General features: G+C 58.7%; 4 protein-coding genes and 1 pseudogene across 4 annotated transcripts, besides 1 other annotated feature; all 5 read right to left on the reverse strand.

Annotated features, from left to right (window-relative positions):
• Window positions 1-1,708: 1,708 nt before the first annotated feature.
• LMJF_36_1380 (conserved hypothetical protein) lies at window positions 1,709-3,565 on the reverse strand (the record flags this gene model as incomplete). Its single annotated transcript, XM_001686658.1, has 1 exon — window positions 1,709-3,565. One exon carries the CDS (start codon window positions 3,563-3,565, stop codon window positions 1,709-1,711), a length of 1,857 nt encoding a protein of 618 aa, XP_001686710.1.
• Window positions 3,566-4,203: 638 nt separating this feature from the next.
• LMJF_36_1390 (conserved hypothetical protein) lies at window positions 4,204-7,545 on the reverse strand (the record flags this gene model as incomplete). The annotated part of the gene is made up of 1 exon (XM_001686659.1): window positions 4,204-7,545. One exon carries the CDS (start codon window positions 7,543-7,545, stop codon window positions 4,204-4,206), a length of 3,342 nt encoding a protein of 1,113 aa, XP_001686711.1.
• A 548-nt stretch (window positions 7,546-8,093) lies between these two features.
• Window positions 8,094-8,809, reverse strand: LMJF_36_1395 (annotated as a pseudogene).
• Window positions 8,094-8,809: a sequence feature.
• Window positions 8,810-14,260: 5,451 nt separating this feature from the next.
• On the reverse strand, window positions 14,261-15,592 carry LMJF_36_1400 (conserved hypothetical protein; the record flags this gene model as incomplete). The annotated part of the gene is made up of 1 exon (XM_001686660.1): window positions 14,261-15,592. The coding sequence occupies one exon, from the start codon at window positions 15,590-15,592 to the stop codon at window positions 14,261-14,263; it is 1,332 nt and encodes a 443-aa protein (XP_001686712.1).
• A 1,327-nt stretch (window positions 15,593-16,919) lies between these two features.
• LMJF_36_1410 (conserved hypothetical protein) lies at window positions 16,920-19,631 on the reverse strand (the record flags this gene model as incomplete). The annotated part of the gene is made up of 1 exon (XM_001686661.1): window positions 16,920-19,631. One exon carries the CDS (start codon window positions 19,629-19,631, stop codon window positions 16,920-16,922), a length of 2,712 nt encoding a protein of 903 aa, XP_001686713.1.
• Window positions 19,632-20,120: the final 489 nt, after the last annotated feature.

Below are 20,120 nucleotides of genomic sequence, written 5' to 3' on the forward strand. Positions count from 1 at the left end.
GCAAAAATATCTTCGTGTACGCGAACACACACACACACATATATATATATATATACATTTGTATGTGGGTGCATTTCGATGTGCGAACACAACAGAACAGAAAACAGTATGACGGGCCCCACTTGTCCAGCAGGAGTGGGGGAAGGGGTGGAGGGGCAGAGAGTGGCGTGAATGACATCCCCCACTCGATCCAATCGACGATCGGAGATACGACACAAACAAAAACACACCGCGAAAAAAAAAACAGCAGCACAAGCAGTAGGAGAGCAAGCACTCCTCGTAGAGAAAACCGTAAGCGAGGCAAGGCCGAGAGTCACAATTCCAGTTCACTTACTAGGACCAACTCCGGTCAGCCCATTTTTTTGTGCCTCTCTTTCCCACGCTGCAGAGGTGGCCACATGTGTCCACGTAGAGTTTAGCAGTCCACACGGCACCAAAAAGATGAAAAAAAGTCACGAGTGCAATATGTGCCAACGGTGATGAGCCAACTCACACACATTCATGCACGTGGTTCATGCACGAAGAAGAACAACGGAGTGATGAAGGAATTGTAGAATGCAAGAAGGTCAACTCGTGCTCCCCCTCCCTCCCCTCGAAAAAGAGACACCCTGGTCATCCACACCCTGTTGTCCACTCTACTCACCAAAGACAGACAGCGATGTGTACTAGACACCACTAAGCCCGACTAGAACTGTCAAGGGCAAGTAGAGGTAGTATCGGCATCGAACGATCGTTGAGGGTCCCTTGAATAGCAGCAGTATGTACGTCTTGTAGCTGGGCTTCGCTGTGTCTCCATTCAGCGTGTGGTCGGCCTGCAGGGCAAGTGGCGTGGGCACGCAGCCATGAGATGCATCACTCCAAAGGATCCGCGGAAACTGGCAAAGAGAGAAGGTGGCAGGAAAAGAGCGGCAAGGAGAGACTTGCGAGCATGAGAGGCACAGCAAAGATAGGGGACGAGTCGACGGCCGTAAGCCTTATCCCAGGGCTCTTGGTAGGTGTTTGAAATGCGCTGTCTTTGGTTTGACACCGAAGCGGTCGCACACGCACATGCAAGATGCACATACATGCAGAGACATCTGCTGCGTGGTCTCAGACTTGACAGAACGCGGAGCCGTTGGCAGTGCAACAGCACGCGTCTCGACAAGAACCCGCCATACAGCTAGGGCTGGTACGGTCATGAGGGCTGACACACACACACACACACACACACACTACGACAACTTCGTCTTCCTTTGTTGCTGTCGCTGTTTGTGGTGCGCGCCCTTTGGCACACCGTCTTCGTTCCACGAGGACGGGGGCGGGAGCGACCTGCGATGCAAAACTTGAACGATCTAGGAAAACCGAAAGAGGAAAATACGCTAACGTACATCGAAGAGAGAGAGGCGAGGAGAAGCGTGGGTGCCGACCACCAACCGAAAACAACAACAACAACACGTTAAAGAGGTGTTTCCGCATGAGTGAGAGTCGATCGAGAGCAATGGCACGCAGCAGGACATCCACTTTTCTTCACAGGCAGAAGCAAACAGGCATCACCGATGCGACGTTCCTTCTCTTCCCACTCCCCCTTTCTCTTGGCACCACACCCGACCAAGACCTCATCTTCCCCACACGCACACACACACGCAAAGAAAAATGAGAGCCTGACTCGGGCCCAAGAGGGGAGGCATCAAGTGGGTACAGACGCCAGCCGCCAAGAAAGACAACGTAGCTAGCGGTGGGTGCTTGCTATGAGTGGTGGCAGTGAGATGCGCAGTGCATCGATGCCCCGTGGGTTCTCCAAAATGATGCCGCGGCAGGTGGGCACATTACCAAGTCCCCACAGCGCCCGATTGCCGCTCACCAAAAGGCTGTCAAGGTCCTTGTATTCCAAGATGATATGAATGAGGAGGTCAATCAGGTACGACATGCTGGCGGCAGCGTACTGTGGGGTGTTACTACACATCAGCTCAACCGTCTGCGGGTACTGCGCCAGCTCTGCCACAAACCCGACGACTATCTCCATGAGAAAGATCTGCTTCGGCTTCTCCTCCACAAGATGGGTAATGTGCTCGATGACATGCTGTTGCACCAAATCGCGTGCAAAGTCCTCGTTCAGTCGCGCAAGGGTGGCAAAGAAGCTCAGTGCAAACTTCTGCAGCACGACGCTCTCACGGAACTGCTGAAAGCCAGGGTACAGCGCCTTCAGCGCACGCGCGCCGTGAGCCTCGGAGAAGTTTGGCGCCGCACGACACCCGGCGATGTTGTGCAGCAGCACCGCGCCAAACTCGAGCACCGTCTCGTTCGCCGGAAATGACTCTACAACGTCGAGGATGGTTTGTACGCCTTCCTTTTTGATAATGGTGGCTAGATGCGCCTCCTCGCCAATGCTCACATTCCAGAGAGCGCGCAAGCCGCTCTCCGAAAGCTTCTCGTCACTAGAGAAGAGGCTAAGGTTCTGGAGAATAACCTCGATGCCGCCATTCGAGGCGATACTCTTGACCAGCTGCGGCTTTGCTGTTAGCTCGCACAGGCGCCATGTCACCTGCTGGGCCATGGACTTGCCTTTGAAGTTGGCGAGGATGGCGAGGATGCGCGTGATGTCGTTCGTCACGTACCACGTGTCCCACACATCTTCGAACGTGACGTCCTCCTGCGGGAGATGTGGCAGCTGCACGTTGGCGAAGAGGTGCTTCACAATAGAGATCAGTGACAGGATGCGGTTCACGACTCCCTCGCCATCTGCCCTGCTCTGCGATTGCAGGCCGACCAGCTGGCCATGCTCGTTGAACGCGGGACAGCCAGCTGTCCTCCAGCTGCCGTTGGACTTGAGGAAGCTCACATTGCCGCGGCAGCGCAGCACCTCCTCGAAGCGCTTCTGCTCCGTGTACGGCGCCCGCACGGAATCAAAGTCGCCATCGCCGGTCGCGGATAGCGTGGAGGAGAAGGTTGCTTTTCCGTCCAATGGAACTGCTGCGGTGCCGGCCACGTCTCCGATCGGGTGCTCTACGATCAGCACCACATCGCCTTCCTCCACAGGTGCCCACCCTTTCCCAGTGAGTGCCATGTGCACCGGCGTGACGTTGAGCAGCGGTGCCTCCTCGCAGCTGATGAGGCAGTAGTCCATTTCTGGCGGATAGCGGGAGGCGAAGTAGTAGCGCTGCGGCTGCAGTTGCACATCCACGGCGCTCTTCTTGGTGCCCTCAAAGAACGTGGCCACAATGTGCGTGGCACGCGACTGCGTAGGGATAGCGGTGGCAGACGTCAGCAGCAGCCCCTGTGCCACCAGCACACCGGAGCCCACAGTCTTGTTTGTGTTCCGCTCACGAAGCCGGCATACCGCAGGGATGTTGATGCGGTTGCTGTTCGTCAGAGTCGACGTCATTGGTACTCGTTTGCTCGTCCGTGCTTTGTGCGTGCACAAACGTCTGCGCGCCAGTTTAGCTAGTGAGGTGCGGCCCTGTACTTGCAGATTCCAGCTTGAGGGGCCTTCGGAGACGGGGCGTGTGCCGCGACGCGGAGAAAAAGACAGGCGGCGACTGCGCATGTGCATCATGCCCAGTAAAGGATGAAAAGCGCAGAGACCCATTCAGAAGACCACGCGAAGAGAGAAGGGGGCGAGTGCGTTCTCGTCACGGCATCCCACCGGCATGCTGTGACGGCCTTTCCCATTTGATCGATAAGTGGCGTCATCACAGGGTGTGCAAAGCGCAGCGGCCGAGGCAGTACACACCTGCCGCGTTGTTGTCCTTGCCCCGCTGCCAGGAGCCACGAAGAAGGAAACAAAACGGTCTGTCGGCTGTGGAGGAGGTGGGCCAGCCATACAGAAGCAGGACGCACCGACAGAGAGGAGACCAGAGTGCATGCGTGAGAGGAGAAGAGGTGTATCGGCATGCCATCTCCTACTTTTTTGTCGCTTCGCTTCCACTTGTCGTTCAAAGAAGTGTACACACGCCCGTGAATGCCACGTACACCCACACGGGGCGTAAAGAGGCGAGACACGTAAATCGCCAGCGATAAAGAAGAGGACATCACCGGTTCGCCACGACGAAGAGAATGGGCATCAGAGAGAAACAATAGAGAGCGTCAGTGCAGCATGCGCGCGATCGCGTCCTGCAATCGATGCTTTTCTGGGTCTTGTGCTGCCACGGTCCCCCCCCCCCCGCGCACGCCCCCCTCCTTGTCCAATCCCACTCTGACAGCGCCCAAGATGCCCTTCTACAGCTGTCACATAATCTCACGTCCATCGCACGTCCACAGTTCTCCAAAGGTGAAGTAACGGCGACAGCTGAAGCAAAACGCTGCCTTCTCCGACGCGGTGCCGCTCTCCTCACGGCAGCACGAGGTCAGCGGGGTAAGGCAGTTGGGACATGGCCCCCGGTCCACCTTCGTTGGCGTCATGACGTAGCGCGACGAGGGCCACGGCGTGCTACTGTTGACTGACATGCTTGTGCTAACCTGCTCGGCGGTGGCCGCGTCCGGCCCGCGAATCGAGGAGACGGGGCATCCGTTCACGTGCACCTGCAAGGTCGACGGGCCACGCGGGGTGTCATGAGCAATGGCGTACGAGAACGCTCCGCGGGGGGTAGACACTGGCGTGTAGCGCCGATACGGTGAGTTCGACGGCGACGAATGAGGGCCATTACCGGCCCTCGCGGATCGACTGCGTGGCTGTGTGTACGCCCGGTCTGAGATGCTGTACCGGCTACTCTTTCCCTGTCGATGCCACTCCTCGTGCTTTCGACGCGCTTCGCGAGTGTGACTCTGCTGCAGCTGCACCTTTAGCCTATCCTCTGCCTCTTTGGACAAGAAGAGTAAGTTGCGTGTTTTGGCTAGCTCTTGCTGAAGTTTGGCGACCTGGGCATCTTTGCGTTCCTCCGCAGTAGGGTAGAGACGACACAACGGTGCCTGACGAGCGTGGCGTTCCGCTCCGCCGGCAGAGATGCGCTCCAGCTCCTGCTCCAGTGCACGGCGGTCATTGTTCGCAGCGCTGAGCTGCGCTTGAAGCCTGCCCAGCGCTTGGGTGTTGGCGTGAGCGTGCTCCATACGCTCCAGTACATCCCGGTGGAGCGCCTTTAGCTGGTGCAGCTGCCCCGCCTGCGTGCGAATCACGGTCACGAGGTCCTCCAGCTTGCCGATAAGGTGCGCAGCCTGATGCAGCGCGCATGCCAGCTCGGGAGAGTCGGTGACCGGGCAAAGGTTCTCTGCGGCAGCCCAGTGGGTGAGCAGCGTGTCCGCCTGTTGATGCTCTTCGTGGGACTGCGCCTGAATCACTCGCGACTCGACACAGTGCCGCAGCGACGCTAGCAGAGCCCGCATTGCAATCTGCAGCTCGCTCGACAAGGCGCGGCCTTGTGCGCTGCAACCGCCTCTCTCTTCCTGGGCCACCACTACCGAAAGGTTCGCGACTGTGTACGCAGGCTCCACTGAGTCGTTGAGGCGGTAGCAACCGGCAGCACCGGCTGATGCTTTCACCCACAGCTCCTGCTGCAACAGCACAGCCGCTCTCTTCTGTGCGTGGTGCGTCCTCCAAATGGCCCAGTACCGTTCTCGCAACGACATGTGCGCGGCAGCTTCCACGTGTGCCGCCGCCACTCGCAGCGCCGCAAGCGGTAGCGCCCTCCGTTGCGGCGGACCACCTTGCCATGCCTTGCTCTCTTGCGCGTGAGGCACGGCAGCGGCTGCCGGCCCCACAGTTCCTACTCGTGTCGTTTGTGGCGTCGCCACCACAGCACCCGCGGGACCAACAGGCGAAGCAGCCTTGGTGCTCGCTACTGTCGACGGTGTCGAAGCACTCACGATGCCACTCGGAGAGTTCCCGTGACTTGGCGGGACGCTCACCGCAATAGACGGTGGCGCCGCACTGACCTGCGCAGTGGTCACCACCGCGCCGAAGCTCCCCGACTCCGCCGCGGAGCCCGCACCGCTCGTCGCAGGCTCACCAGCGATGTTCTTAGCGCGTTGGGCAGCGTAGCGCACCTCCGATTGCGCCATGACTTCCTCCTCGCCGCTTTTGTGCGTTTCCAGTACGCGGTCTACCCGCTCCCCCGACGAGGCGGGTTCAAAGCCTGCAGTCGACGAGGCGGCACTGCCTGGAGCATTCGTGGTTGTTGGACTCGCGCTTGGTGGTGTGCTGGGCACACCGCCAGCGCCCGCGGTTGTTAACAGCTTGCGAGCCTCCTCTCGGTTCAGTGGGGCCGGCTCCGCTCCGTAGCGTCGCACGAGTTGCTGGATTGCCACCTCCTCCTTCCCCGAAAACTTCTTCAGCGTGCCCTCCACCGTGTGCAGCTTCGCAGGGTTGTACGCGTTGTAGAGAGCGACTAGGCGCTCTCGGTAGTTAGCACCGATCGCCATCGATTCCACAGCGCTCGCCTTGTTTGGCAGGGCGACAGCTGTGTAGCAGGGCAGCGAGCCGTCCAGTGGAGACACCACCGTTGCCAGCGGCTTTCTCTCAGTATTTGACAGCTGCGTCCCGACGGTGGAATCGCCGTAGGCGCTGGCTTCTGGTGGAGCTGCGGGTATCGTTGCTGCTGCGACTTTCGCGGTGTTTGTGAGGGGGACTGCGGAAGCTTCCGTGGCCTCGGGCACAGCTGCCACCTGTTCCTCGACAGCGGGCACTGTCGCGCTTGCATGTGCCGAAGCTTCTGCATGGGTCGCTGATGACGTCAACTGCTGCCGTCCCACGCCAGAAGTTGGCGCAAGCTGTTCGCTTGCCGCCTCCGCAACCTTAGCCGCTGCTACGGGCTCAGTGGAGGGCTCTGGCCCGTACTTCTTCACCAGCTGCTGGATCACCTCTTCCTCTCGACCGGCATAGCGCCTCAACGTCCCATTAACCTTGCTCAGCTTCGCTGGCTCGTAGGTGGAGTAGATGGCTACAAGTCGATCATAGTACGACGGCTTCGTATGTGGATTGGCCTCGTCTGTCGAAGCGGAGTGCGATGGCATGCTCTCACGCGCGTCGGGGCCGGACGAGGGCGCAGCAGCGGCTTTGGGAGACAGATCGACCTCCCCTGGTGCTGGCTCGGGCCCGTACCTCTTCACCAGCTGTTGCAGCACGTCTTCCTCGTAGCCACGGTAACGGTCGAGTGCCACTTCGACCTTGTGTATCTGGCCAGGGTCGTACTTGAGGTACATGGCACGCATGCGGCGCCGATACTCATCTCTCACCCGCGGTGTGGTCATGAGAGACGGCGATGTGGACGCTATGGCGGTGCTGTCTGGCCTGCTAGCGTCCCCTGCAGCAGCGGTGCTGCACAAGAGCTGATTTTGCGTACTGCCACGCTCGTTGTCTGCACTCCTTTGCATCAGCATGAGGATGTGTGGATCACTCCGTTCGAAGTCCAGCCGAAGGGCCGAGGGGGTGTCTGTGAAGCGTAGCGGACCGGCGGCCGCGACAAGCTCCCCGGTCAGCGACGAGCGCCTTGTCGTGTACAAGTCATACGCATCGAGCGGCGTTGCCTTGCCAACAGCTTCTTGGACCCTCTTGAAGATGGACTCGAAGCTGTCGGACTGCTTTGCCTCAAGAGAAATGGTAGATGCTAGTGGACCACCGACAACAGAGAACCTCATGGCTTAACGAGTCACGGAGAACCTCGACGATGATGTGGAGGACGCGGCACACTTGACGGAAAGAATAAACCAAGGAAGACGGCGACGAGACCAGTTGTCGTGGTGCGTCACCGGTGCCAGCTACGCAGGTCGAGAAAGCCTTCGCGTACGGAAGGCGAACAGCAAAACAGACCAGCAATAGCCCACTCTATGTAGAAGTACAGCCCGTTGTCCCGCTAACTCTCTGCTCCGAGTTTGGGCAGTAGAGAGGTTGTAAGCTTGAATACAGGTTTCGGTGCAAAGCAAGCAGCAGAAGAAATGGGATGCCTCCTGCAACGTGTGCGCGTTCGCTCGGAGTGCACACGCACAACAACACACACAAAAAGGCGTCTACGCAGCGACGGCAAATGACATGGAGTGAAGCGCGCGCCAAAACACAAGCGCTGGTGCGCGCCGGTGAATCGCACGCCGCACGAGGTTCTGGCGTCCACGACAAAGAGAAGTGCACACACGGAAGCAGCAGAGGTGATTGAGGGAAGTAGAGGCGCTGCAGCATCCACATCCTGTCACGCCTGCGCGCTGGGAGGGTGTCCTTTGAGTATGGTGAAGGCGATGAATTGGTGTGATGGCGGCCGTAGAAACACGGCTTGAACGCCTACCACCTCCTTATGGCGCGTTAAAAGATGATGCGCGATGCAGGCGGTGCTCTTCTCAGCCTCTACGCACTTCTTGTTTTCCCATGTGCTCGCTAGCGGAAGCGTTGCATCCACGAAACCCACAGAGAAGCAAAACGCCAGCGCCCGCGCTGGGTGCGGACACAGGAGTTCGTGAATGTAGACTAATAACCGCAAGAGGCGAACGGGAGGATTCACCGCGTCACACTTTCTTGGATGCCCTCGCCCGCCAACTTGATGCGTTGCAGCACCGATCCGTACTCTCTCTGAAACAGATATCGACGCTCCAGTCGCATCGCGGCGTTGTCGGCGTAGCGGCAGCGATGCGACTGGCTCCCGTGCAACTCCACCTCATCGCAAAGCGGAGTGAGACAGGGCTCGCGCAGGAGCGTCTCAAGATACACCTCTCCTGAGGGACGCATTTGCCTATGGCTGCTGACGGTGCAGACATCCTCTTCGGTACAACCGCACCTGGGGCAAGACCATCCGCTACGAGGCCCGTCGTCGGCTACGGACATCACCCACCGCCCGTGCCGCTCAGTGACGCAGAGGCTCACGATGCGCTGAAAGTCGGTCAGGGCATCGCAGACAAGCCGTGTGCGAGCCTCCATCTCCGCGCAAAAAAGTTCCTGCACCTTTAGTGGGCAGCAACTACACGCTGCTGACGCAAACTGTGAGCGGTACAGTCGCGGATCTTGGGTGAAGGTGCCATCAGACGGCACACCAGGTACAGCAGCCGTGCAGTGCATGTTTGGGCTGTCCATCGAACACTCGCTGCACAGAGATCTACTCTAACGGAAAATCCAAGCTCCTTTCAACGGCGAGGTGGGGAGAGCCGGTAGCAGCGAGGCGGGTTGGGCACCACTTGCAGTGTTCTACAACAGGCCAGCACAGCCAGCGGACAGAGCTGTGGTCGATCCTCAGCGATCTACGCTTTCGCCCACTTCCCTTCTTTTTTTTTATGCGAAACAGAGAATACGATGCTGCTAGTCTTTACGCGTAACGTAGTCTGTCACCTGAGGCAGACACACATACACACACACACGGGCCCGTCAAGAAAAGAGAGCAGGGGTTACGGGTAAACGCCTATGGGCGTTCAAAACAAAGGGCAGCACACAAAAGGCAAATGGTGACCGTCACCCCCCCCCCCTCCGCGATTCGGTGCACAAGACAGCTGGCCAGATCAGTACAGAAGGTACAACGAGAACAGGAGAGCGGAAGTTGCGGGTGAGATGACACACAGGTGGGCGAGCCGGCCAGACACGCCGCCGACGCATGGTGCCGATGGAAGTGCCGGATGAAGACGGCGAGGCCCCACCTCCTTCCCCGCCGCCCGACACGAGAAGGCCGTCGTGAAACAGGCACCGGGGCTGCGGGCGTGCGAGGACTGCGCGGGCGCGCTGCCACGCACACGGGACAGCGCCAAAACGGGCACGCGTGGCGTCATAGGCGGCACCGTCTCCATCCGGCGGTGTGGGCCTCATGAAGCACCGATGCCGGCTGCACGACGTGCGCAGCCCGAGGTGCGCGAGGGGGGCGCTCCTCCGGACGCCCATGCGGGGAGTCCCCGCACCGCGCTACGGGATGCCGCGCGTTGAGGCGGCGTGTGGGGCAGAGAGGAGGGGGGGGACGCATGGCATACAGGCAGGGTGTGCAAGGTCGCACAGGCCCCCCCCCACCTGGCCTGCGACTGGTGGCCTTCCTCCCTGGGCGCGTCCTGCCGTGCACCTGGACGGCCCACTGCCTCCGCCCTCGCGCATGTAGCCCCGGGCGCGCCCCGCTTTGGCGCGAGGCATGCAGTCCACGCTGCGTCTCCGTCTGGCGCCGATGACGCCAGCACGCGGCCGGTGAAGGTGGCGAGAAAGGGCATGCAGAGCCCATAGGACGCACGGCCCGATTCCGCGGCAGGGCGGCTCGTGCCGGGCGGCGAGGGTGCTGCTGTGGTGCGTGGGCGGTAGGTGGGCTGCACATGCTGGAAACGTAACTCTCCCTCTCTGTTGTCTAGTTATTCTGTTTGCTGTCCGTTACCCTGATCATGATAGGCCGTCACTTTTTGGCGGCGGCGACGGTGTCCCACACACCCCCAAGCACACGAACAAGGTGACCACGAACCGAAAAAGGCCCTCCACCGGTACGTGTATGTCTTTGTGTACTCACTGTGGAAAGGCCGTGTGCCATGCTCGAGATTCATTTTCCCGCGCTCACTGGGCATATGCATATTTGCTTCATCTACACTTTTCCGGCTATTCCCTGTACGCCACAGAGCTCGGTGTGTGTGTGTGTGTGTGTTTAGGGGGAGGGAGGAAAGGAAAGAGGGGAAGAGGCGCTGCGGAAGGAGAACAGCGACAAGAGCAGACAAAAGCAGAAAGAAAACAATACTAAACGTGCTGCTGGGGTGTAGACGAAAAGGAAAAAGATCGTGTGGATGGGGATATGGATGCGGATGCGTGCGTGCCCACGTCCACGCCTGGCCCACAAAATTAGTCACCCACCCCTTCCCCTTCGCACCGCTTCCGAAAACGTTGGCCCTCCAGAAGAGGACGAAAAAAAGAGCAGGAAACGAGGAGCACCGAATACACAACAAACAGAATGCGCACAAGCACTACGCAGCCATGGTGCCATGGGCGGCTCTACGCAGATGTGCAATTCCTCACGTGCGGCGTCACAGCTGCATCGCCCTTGGCAGCGCCACCGCGCCTGCCCATTCAAAACAATTTGTAAGCCCTTTCCCGCGTCTCAATTTTTTTCTGGCGCCGTTCGCTCTTGCGTGCCTTTCTCACGCTCGGCAGAGAAGCACCCGAGAAACACACACATACAAAACAGAGAGAGAGAGGCACCACAGCGTGGCGGTGCAGCGGGAAGAGAGGCGACACGCCGCCATGGCAAATGTGCCGGTTAGGCAGTCTCGGCAGAAGGGGCGAGGAGAGTGAAGATGCCTGGAGAACGCCGCCCCCCCCCCTCTCTTCCTCGCGGGACCGGTACATTTGCTCTGTTGGCCGCTCCCTGACTTCCTTCTCCTCCTTCGCCCTCGTGTGCCCCTCATTCTCTCTTCGGACGTGCCTACAGAGGCGAAAAAACACAGGTGATGGCACGCACCTGGATGGCCCAGACAGTGGCCAGGAGGCCACAGCTGGTGACAAGCTCGCCCGTGAACTTGAAGGGAGGCACGTCCACTGTCAGACGCGTGTTGTTGCCAGCGCGAATGGTGACCGTCTGTTTGGTGTTCCAGTTGATCTTCTGGCAGCACGGTTTCCGATGGCACGTGCCGGCCACCATGCTTCATCGAATGCTGCCTAGCACCATCGCGAATGCAGCAATGGGGCACGTTGCACCCGTGCACTCCTCAAAGATAGCGACGATACACGTGATCAGACCATGAACCATAACAGCAATCGTGATTATGCAGAAAGACTCCGCAACCTTGAAGCTTAGGTGCAAGAGTTAGCAGACGGTGGGCGTGAAGTCGCGGTTGTAGTAGCCGGGCGAGTGGCACCTCATCCTTGTGCCCCAGGCAGTAAACACGCACACACACACACACACAAACACGCACACGCAGATTCTTCGTGCTACCCGTGGCGCGGTACAGCTTTGTCGTTCGGAAATTGTTGATCTCCAGCATGACGATTAGAGCCGAGATGACAACGATGCGTACGGCGATGAACCCCAGCGCCGAGCAGACGCCGGACGGTTGCCGAAGCGGGCGTACTCGCCCATCTTAACTCGCTCCTGCACGGCATTCTGGCTGCCGCGGTGAGAGTTCATTTCCCTCACCTTTTTCGCCGTCTCGTGCGTCGAGGTGAGCTAATCATCCTTGTGCACGATATTCGGTGTACATGAGATGCTTTTGTCGAGGCGGGTGAGAGAGGCGTGCGGCCGAAGCGGAACTACCATCCTTCGACTCTATGCACGAGTATGCGCTTTATAGGCCACTAGGTACGGTTGTTGTCCCATCGTGCTCGACCCTTCCCTGGACGCAAAGAAAAAACTTTCCTTCGTCAGCGTACGAAGGATGTCTCCTCAGCTGAAGAACAAGCGGGAGGCAAGAGAACTCAGCGAACACGAGAGAAAACCATCAAGAGGGACAGAGACTGAGGGAGCGTCGAGAACCAGGGACGGGATTCCCCTAGGATCTAAGGAAACCTATGACGCGTTGACGCAAATGGATACAGCAGGGCCGGGGGGCGACAAACAGGGGTATCACCCTCCTCTTCACAAAAAAACGAAGTGGTCGAGTGATGATGCACCGATGTCGGTGTCTTAGATTGTGTACTTCGCACGCCCAACACAAGCACGCATGGTTTTTAGGGAGGAGAGTAGGGGTGGTGTCTGTGTGAGGGTGTCCGGCAATGCGAAGAGCAGATGAAAAGGTCGAGAGAGTGAAACAGGAGGTGTACATGTACCGCATGTCACTAATGCCAGGAACAGCGGCGAAACAGCAACGAAACACAGAGCGGCAGTCGAGCACCAAACGGGGGAAGAGAACGCCAGTACGCCGAATACCTGCACTGCTGCCGGGCTTCAACGACAATCTGATGCACCGAAGGGACTACGCTCATCATTGCTACCGAAATGGTGCTTGTGCGTCACTCCTCGAATGCCTCTCATAGACTTGCTTTCATGGTGAATGTTACAACATGCAAAGCTATACGACGAGGGCTGAAATCCCGTGACGCGCCGCGTTCTCTCCATGGGGAGCCCCTCACACACCGCTTCGATTCCTGCCGTCTTCGCGGGCTTCCAGCAAACTGCGCGCGCCAGAAAACGAGTGGATATTCATCTTCTGCCCGGCTAAGAGGCATATGGAGAACCGCTAACTTGCGGCATAGGATGATGCCTACAACGACAGCACTCCTTCCCCCGCCCCTCCTCTCCTCCACGGAAAGGTGAATGGACATTGGAAAAGGAAAGGGCGTCACGGGCGCTAAAAGCAAACGAAAAAACAACAACAGCCAAACAAAAAAAGAAAAGTGGTGGGGAAGCATACAAAAAGGAGCAAAAAAAGAGAGAGAGAATGACAAGAGTGTCGTCGTCACGATTACTCCGACCCCATGGACAGACGGTGTGGGGCGGCGCACACGCGTCGTGGGGAGAGAGACACGACACGCCCTTCCAGTTCATTTCTCTGCTCACGTTTCCCTAAGAAGAATATACATCCTCCCCCTTCTCTCTTCTTTCTCTCCTCTCCGCCTCTGCTCCTCAAACGAAACGATAGAAAAAAAAGTCGCCCTCCTTCACTATTCCGATGTTATTAGGTCACTGTCAAAGCAAGTCACTCAATGCGGGTGGAACGGCGAAGGCGAGACAGAGGAAAGCATGTGAGTCCGGAAGGGGGATGCACAAGCGCGGGGACGAGACGAAAAAAAAAAGAGAAGCCACAGCCCCAACACCAGAATCAAAACAAAAAACACATATGGGCAGGAGGGAACACCGGTAAGTAACATGAGGGAGAACCCCCACCCCCCAAAAAAAAAACGAAGGAAAAAAGAAAGATCTCAGTGGGCCACATCACGGCACATGATCGGTGAAAACCAAATGACGAAGCTACATGTTCCCAGAGAAAGGGTGGCCGAGACGGTGGAGGCGGGAAAGGGATGGGGGTGAGAAACGGGCCCGGGGCAAAAACGATGGTGTGTGTGTGTGTGGTGGTGTGTGTGTGTGTGTGGGGGGGGTCGGCTCGCGTGCGCAGTGCAGGAGACAGAGAGCGCGTCAACGCCATGACGCGCATTCTTCTTCAGTGACCCGATGCGAACTCTGAGGAAAATGCAGAGAACACAAAAGGGCTGTTACTGGTCACCCTCCGCGCTCTGACGCTGCACCCTCAACAACCAGCCGGATTTATCGAAGTGTGTTGCATCCTCCACGGGACTCCGGGGGCGCACAAAAAAAAGGGGGAAAAGACGGTTGGCGTACCCGTACCCCCTCCCCTCCACAACTTCTCCTTCGCCCCTCAACACTGCAGATAGAGTCCGAGCGAAGCACTGGGATAAGAGCAACATGTAGAACTATCGTCACACCGTATGACGACAAACCAACGGCGAGGGAAGGAGGAGCAAGAGAGCGCATCAACCACTGCTCTTCCGGGCTTCACCTATGAGGTCACCGCGCAGCCGGCGAGCGATTTCGACGGTCACTGATTGCGCAGCGCCGGTGGCTGCCAATGCGGCGGAAGACGACGTGGTCGTCGAGGAGCTGTTGTTTTGCAGGAACGTGTTGAGCTGCTCTTGACGCGAAGCACGGTTGCGTGCAAGAAGCTTTTCACGCTGCTCTCGCATGTACTGCGCACGCTTCTCAAGCTCCTCCTTCGTCGGTATCGGTGTCGGCGCCGGCGTCGCTGAGACGGCGGTACCGTGTGCCTGATGCGCCGGTGCGCTGGGTGCAGATTTCAAGACGCTTGCAGTTATCGTGGACGGAATCGAGGGCAAGGCAGCCTGGCGCTGACCAATCGAGGGCAATGCAGGTACACTAACCGGTGCGGCCACAGGTGCGGACGCCGCAGCGGGCACTTGCAGCGCCGGGAGAGGACAAGGCGACTCGGGTGAGTTGAAATTCGCCTTCTGCGGCTCGGCCTCGTCGCACCCCTTCTGCCCCTTCCCCGACATTGCGTGGGCACGAATCGGCTGAAGCTGCGATTCCTTCTGCTTGTTAATGGGTTCGACGTGATTCTGTCGGAAGTGCTCGCCTTCGGGGAGGTTCTGAGCGGACTGCGTCTGCAGGACAGCCTCCAGCTGCGCCTTCTCACTGTTTGCTTGGTGTTCGACAGCAGTCAATTGCAGATTTGCATCCTCCTGTATGCACGCCTTCCTGTAGGCCTGCACTTGCTGCTGTGCAGTGCCATCCTGCAACGACACTTCGATGGCGCGCCGCAGCGCATCGTCCTCGCTCACGTCGCCGTTGACGTCGATGGCGCGCTGCACGCGAGCCCGGGCCCGGGTTTCCTTCTCGACCTCCTCCGTTGACAGCGCTGCACCGCCGTTCCCGCATACCCCATCTGAAGAGAGAGCGGCGTTTGCCAGAATGTCAAGCTCCAAGTTGCGCTTCACCATCATGGTGTGAAAGTGCGAGAAGTTGTCCGCATTGAAGATCTGCTTCAGCAATTTCTTCGCAGCTTGTTGCTCGGAGAGGCCCTCGGACGTCTGCACACTCACCGCGAGGGAGCTCTGCAGGGCCTCCACGGCCGTCTCCATCGAGACCCCCAGCTCCATCAAGAAGCACGTCAGCAAGGAGTCGATGAGCTTCTTGAATTTGTTGTGCGCGACCGTGTACTCCAACTGCATCTCTGACTCGTTACTGAAGATGCAGCAGTTATCGTCGACAAAGTTGTCGATCGGCGTCAGCCATATCGGCGACGCGGAAAACTGCACGAGGGCCTCCGTGATCCATCGGCTTTCCGTCATTGTGAGCAACACAATGTGTGTACCGGCCTCTAAGCACACTCAGTACCACCACGGTGACCACGTCAAAACCGTTCTACAGCACCACGCGACGGTCGGAAGTTCTTGTCGATGTGAGTGAGAAGACAGGCGAAAAGAGGAAGTTCCACGAGCGCACCTACTCTCCAGTTCAACTCGGACAACGTTGCGGCCGACAACACACAACGCTCTGCGGCTTCCCCGCTGGCAAGTTCGCACGAAACCACAGCACACGTACGCAGAGTCGGACGTATACGCGGAGCCGAGCTCACCGCGTTCGTGTGGGACGAAATTATCAAAGTCGTGGCTACCGAAGGTGAGTTTGAGGTGTCGTGTGGACGTGCGAGCAGCCGAGTAACGAGACAGAACAGTGAAACGCAAAGAACAACAACAGACGCAAGAGAGCCGCGGAGGGGGGGGGACACACACGCGTGATGAGGTGGTCGGGAGTCTACGGCACCGGCACAAGAGAGGCGGCGGGGGGAAGGCGAAGCGCAAAGAATGCGTCACACCGCGTGAGGGAAGAATAGAGAGGAGGCCAAGGGAAAACGTGGGAAGTCAGAGCACCGGCAAATTTCGAAATACGTGCCAAAAAAAAGGGGCTTTGAGAGGTCCAGCTGGGCAATGTGTGTCTCTGTATGCGTGTGGACCTCAGGGATGACTCTGGTATGGAGTCGGGTAGTGGCAGAGACGTACGATATGCAGGCGATATCGGATTGTAGAAGACACAGCGTAAGACGGGCTGCACGACTCTCTAAACGTACAGAAGGCGACAAACAACAACGTGAGCAACGGAGAGAAAAGAAGGGCAGGGGATGAGTTGTGATAGCATTGAATGGCATTGAGGTAAGGGTGGGTAGAGTTGCAAGTGCACTATGAGGGAATCAGCACGCGGGGATACTGCATGTACCACTTGCTCTTCTAAACGTATGACAGCGATCAGCTTGTTTTTCCCATCAGCACTTGGCCAGTCACTCTTGTTTTCGTTTTGTTTGCTTCATGCGCGCGCATGTGTGTGTGTGTGTGTGTGTGTGTCTGTGAAGAGCCGGTTGACAGCCAAGGGTGGCTATTCGTGTGCCCGGGGCAGAAGGAAACGACTTCACAGAGGCGCGATAATTGAATGGGATGGAAGAAACAGGCGTGGTCCGATAAGCCGGCACCCCTGACCTCTCCCAAATTACCCCCCCCCTCCCCCCCACCCACACACACCGACCCGCGGATGGAAAAAAAAAAACGTCACAACACAAATGACCCCGCACGAGAACCTTAGTGAGAACCGGTTGGGGTTTCTTGCTCCTCAGTGTCGCGGCCGCTAAGCCGTGACAACGTCGTCATCGCCGTCGTCAGGAACTGCATCTGCCTCTGACTCATTGCACCCCTCTGCCAACTCACGAGTGTCCGCCAAGAGAGTGACGCTGCTTTCCCATCTCGAAAAGCAGTCTGCCAAGGAAGCACTGCAATACGTGCACCTCTCCTGGACGTCTATCGGCGTATCACGAAAGCACCTTGGACACGTCGCCGTTGTGCTAAGTGACTCGAGGCGTCGTCGTGCGCCGCACTCGAGGCACTCCGTCACACGCGAGCGGTTAAAAAGGCCACACTCGCACTTCCACCTGGATGGATAATGCGTCGCCGTTGGTGCCCGTTGTGCGTTGCACTTGGGGCAGTGCGTGCGCACAGGAATTTCGCCTCCCGAAAAGACGGGTGTTGTGCACACCTCGCACAGCCACACCTCTTCCTGCAGGTCAAATTGCCGTATCACGCGGCACCCCTCGCAGCGCAACGCGTTTCGAGTGCGGTGGCCGTGGCCGCAGCCATCGCACGTCCACTCCACATCACGCAGACGAGCGCGGCAGCGGTAGCACGCGGTCTTCTCAAAGTGGTTCGGGGCGCTGCACACACCGCATGCGATGCTCGTGCTCGGCGCGCTGTCGTCCGAGAGAGTGGTACCTCTGTCTGCCGTCGTGCAAGGTGTGCGTGGTAGACCGCACTGCAAACACACCGCGTTGGCAGCATCGTTACCCCACTCGCACTCCTGGCATGTCCACGGACAAACACTCTCCCGTCGCTCATTGCACCCCAGGCACAGACTACGGTCGTTGCGGTTGGTGCTGCAGCAGTGATCACACAACCAGTACCCGTAGGGGACCTCCCGTCTGTGCCCACAGCACTCGTGCTGCCTCACGCCCAGCAGCTTCCGGCAATATGGGCACTGCCAGTCTCCCTCCACAGTCGCTGGCATAATCACCACATCAGCTGCGTCCTCGAGCGACACAGGATCGCTGGAGACGGCGGGCGACATCACACCGGTGCTCGGCGAACTGGCAGAGGCCCGCATCGCAGCGATCTCTTTCTTGTTCCTGAGAAGCATGGCATCGCGTGACTCCAGGCAAATGTCGCAGAAGGTGACGTTGCGGCGATGCGCCACGTTGCAGGTGAAGCACCACCACGCGTTGTCGGGAAGTTTCGTCGCCACCCGAGGCCGTTCCTCGTCCTCGTGCACCGGTGAGGATGGTGGCGATGGAGAGAGCGAGGCTGGCTCTTCAGTGTCCTGGCGCAACCCCCTCGCTGCCGTTGCGGTCCCTGAAGTACGCGCGGCTTTCAACAGCTCGGTCGCCTGGAGGACGGTCTTCGAGTGCAGCATCCCTGCAGAGTCAGGAACAAGTGCCACGTTGATGGTGTCACCAAGTGCGCTCTCTGAAAGCGGTGGCGTAGGCAGAGCCGCCTCCTCCGCATCAGGACGCGTCTCCCTCGCTAACAGCAGGGATTCCATGGGTGCCATGCAGGTGGCGCAAAGCTCCCACCGGACGTCATTCCAGCCGCGGCAAGCCGTGCATCGCACCACAGAGTTCGAGTACTTCTGCCGTCGTTCATGACCGCAGCCACGGCACTTTACCGCAAACACGCTGTTTTGTAGGCCTGATTCACAGCAATGGCATGTCCACGCCAAGGGGCGGTCCGCGAAGCATGAGGGGCATTGCGTCGCCGCTCGAGGGCAGAAATGGCTGCAGGCCGGACACACCCAATCCTGGACACCGCCAAAAGGCGCGCGGCACTGATTGCAAATGAACTTTTCCTGCTGCACCCTGGAGACACCGGCTCGGCCTGCGTGTGGCTGCGCGGAAGCGCCTGTTTGACGATTGGTGTGAGAGCAGTTCTGGCATACCCACGCAGTGGGCGCGATGACGACGTGGCGCAACGGCGGGAACGCAGACCGGTACGACGTCATCGCTGACGCCTCACACTTGCGGCACGCCGCAGAAGACGAGGTCAGTGAGTTGTAGGTGTGGCAGGCAGAACATAACCACTCCAGCGCTCGCGGCATGTCATCACCCTGCCCCCCTCGACGGATGGTGGCAAACGGCTCCGCCGCTGCATTTGACGCCCGTGAATCGGTGACGGATGCAGTTGCTTCGTCGACCCGCACGGGCGACCCGGAAATCTCTTGGCCCCGGAGACCATCTTGCACGTGTGCTGACATCTCTGAACGAACCGCCACGCCAGGAGGCGGTTGCGGACGCCCGCCGCCCAAAGCCTGTATCTCCGTACCGAGTGTGCCGCCAGCGCCTCCTCCTTCGGTTGCAGGAGTCGCGCATTGTGAGGGGTGGCAGCTTCTGCTCTCCGTGCCGGCAACTGTTCTGTGCGATTGTTCGTTGCCGCCCGCCACATCGTCGCAGGTCTTAGCGAGCGAAGACGTAGATGCGGGGTGAAAGGCGTCCTGTATCAACATGCGAACAAGCATGTCCTCCTGTGCCGGTGACTGATGCGCACTTGCATCGGTCGGCCTTGAAGTGAAGTCGCGGTTCCATCGCCACGGAGCCGGAAGAGTCTGAAGGCGGTGGCGGCGAAGGAGAAGCGGGATCGCTGGTGCTGCTCTCAAGGTGGGGTGCAGAAGCGCTCCGTGTTGGTACACCGACTGGGCAGCCCGCATCGGTGCAGCAAGCAGCAGGTCGATAGGCCTCCCTGTCCCTCTCCCTTTTTCTCCGCGCCAAGCTAAGTGGGTCGCTTTCAGAGCAGGCAGCATATGCGCACCTTTCGCTGAATCGCAGGCGCACTAGGTGATCCCTATGGCAGTGGAGACAACGCGCCAGTGTCCGACATGGCCACGCGCGGTGATCATCGAAGGGGTCGGGTGCAGAAGGGAGGGGAAGAGGGAATCGAGAAGACAAGTGCACAACACCATTCGCGTCAGAAGGGGCGGGAGGGCGGAGCAAAGAGGTAGAGCTACATCCCATCAGTCGCCAGAATCTCTCGTCACGACAGTGAGCAAAGTGGAAGAGCGAGGCCGTCACTCTTCATGTGGGAACATACATACACACACACCTACACTGAGAGAGAGAAATCCTTTGCTTGCTCTTGACGTGATGCGCATCGCCAAGCATAACACAGCAGCGAGCTCCAAGCATGCACATGGCTTGCATATGAAGTGCGTACTCTACTGCATGCAACCAGCGTGCTGCCCTTGCAGCTACAGTTAACGACCGTGGCGTTGGCTTGATGTGACACTGTCGTT

Source organism: Leishmania major, chromosome 36 (genome assembly GCF_000002725.2).
Source record: "Leishmania major strain Friedlin complete genome, chromosome 36".
Taxonomy (NCBI): domain Eukaryota; phylum Euglenozoa; class Kinetoplastea; order Trypanosomatida; family Trypanosomatidae; genus Leishmania; species Leishmania major.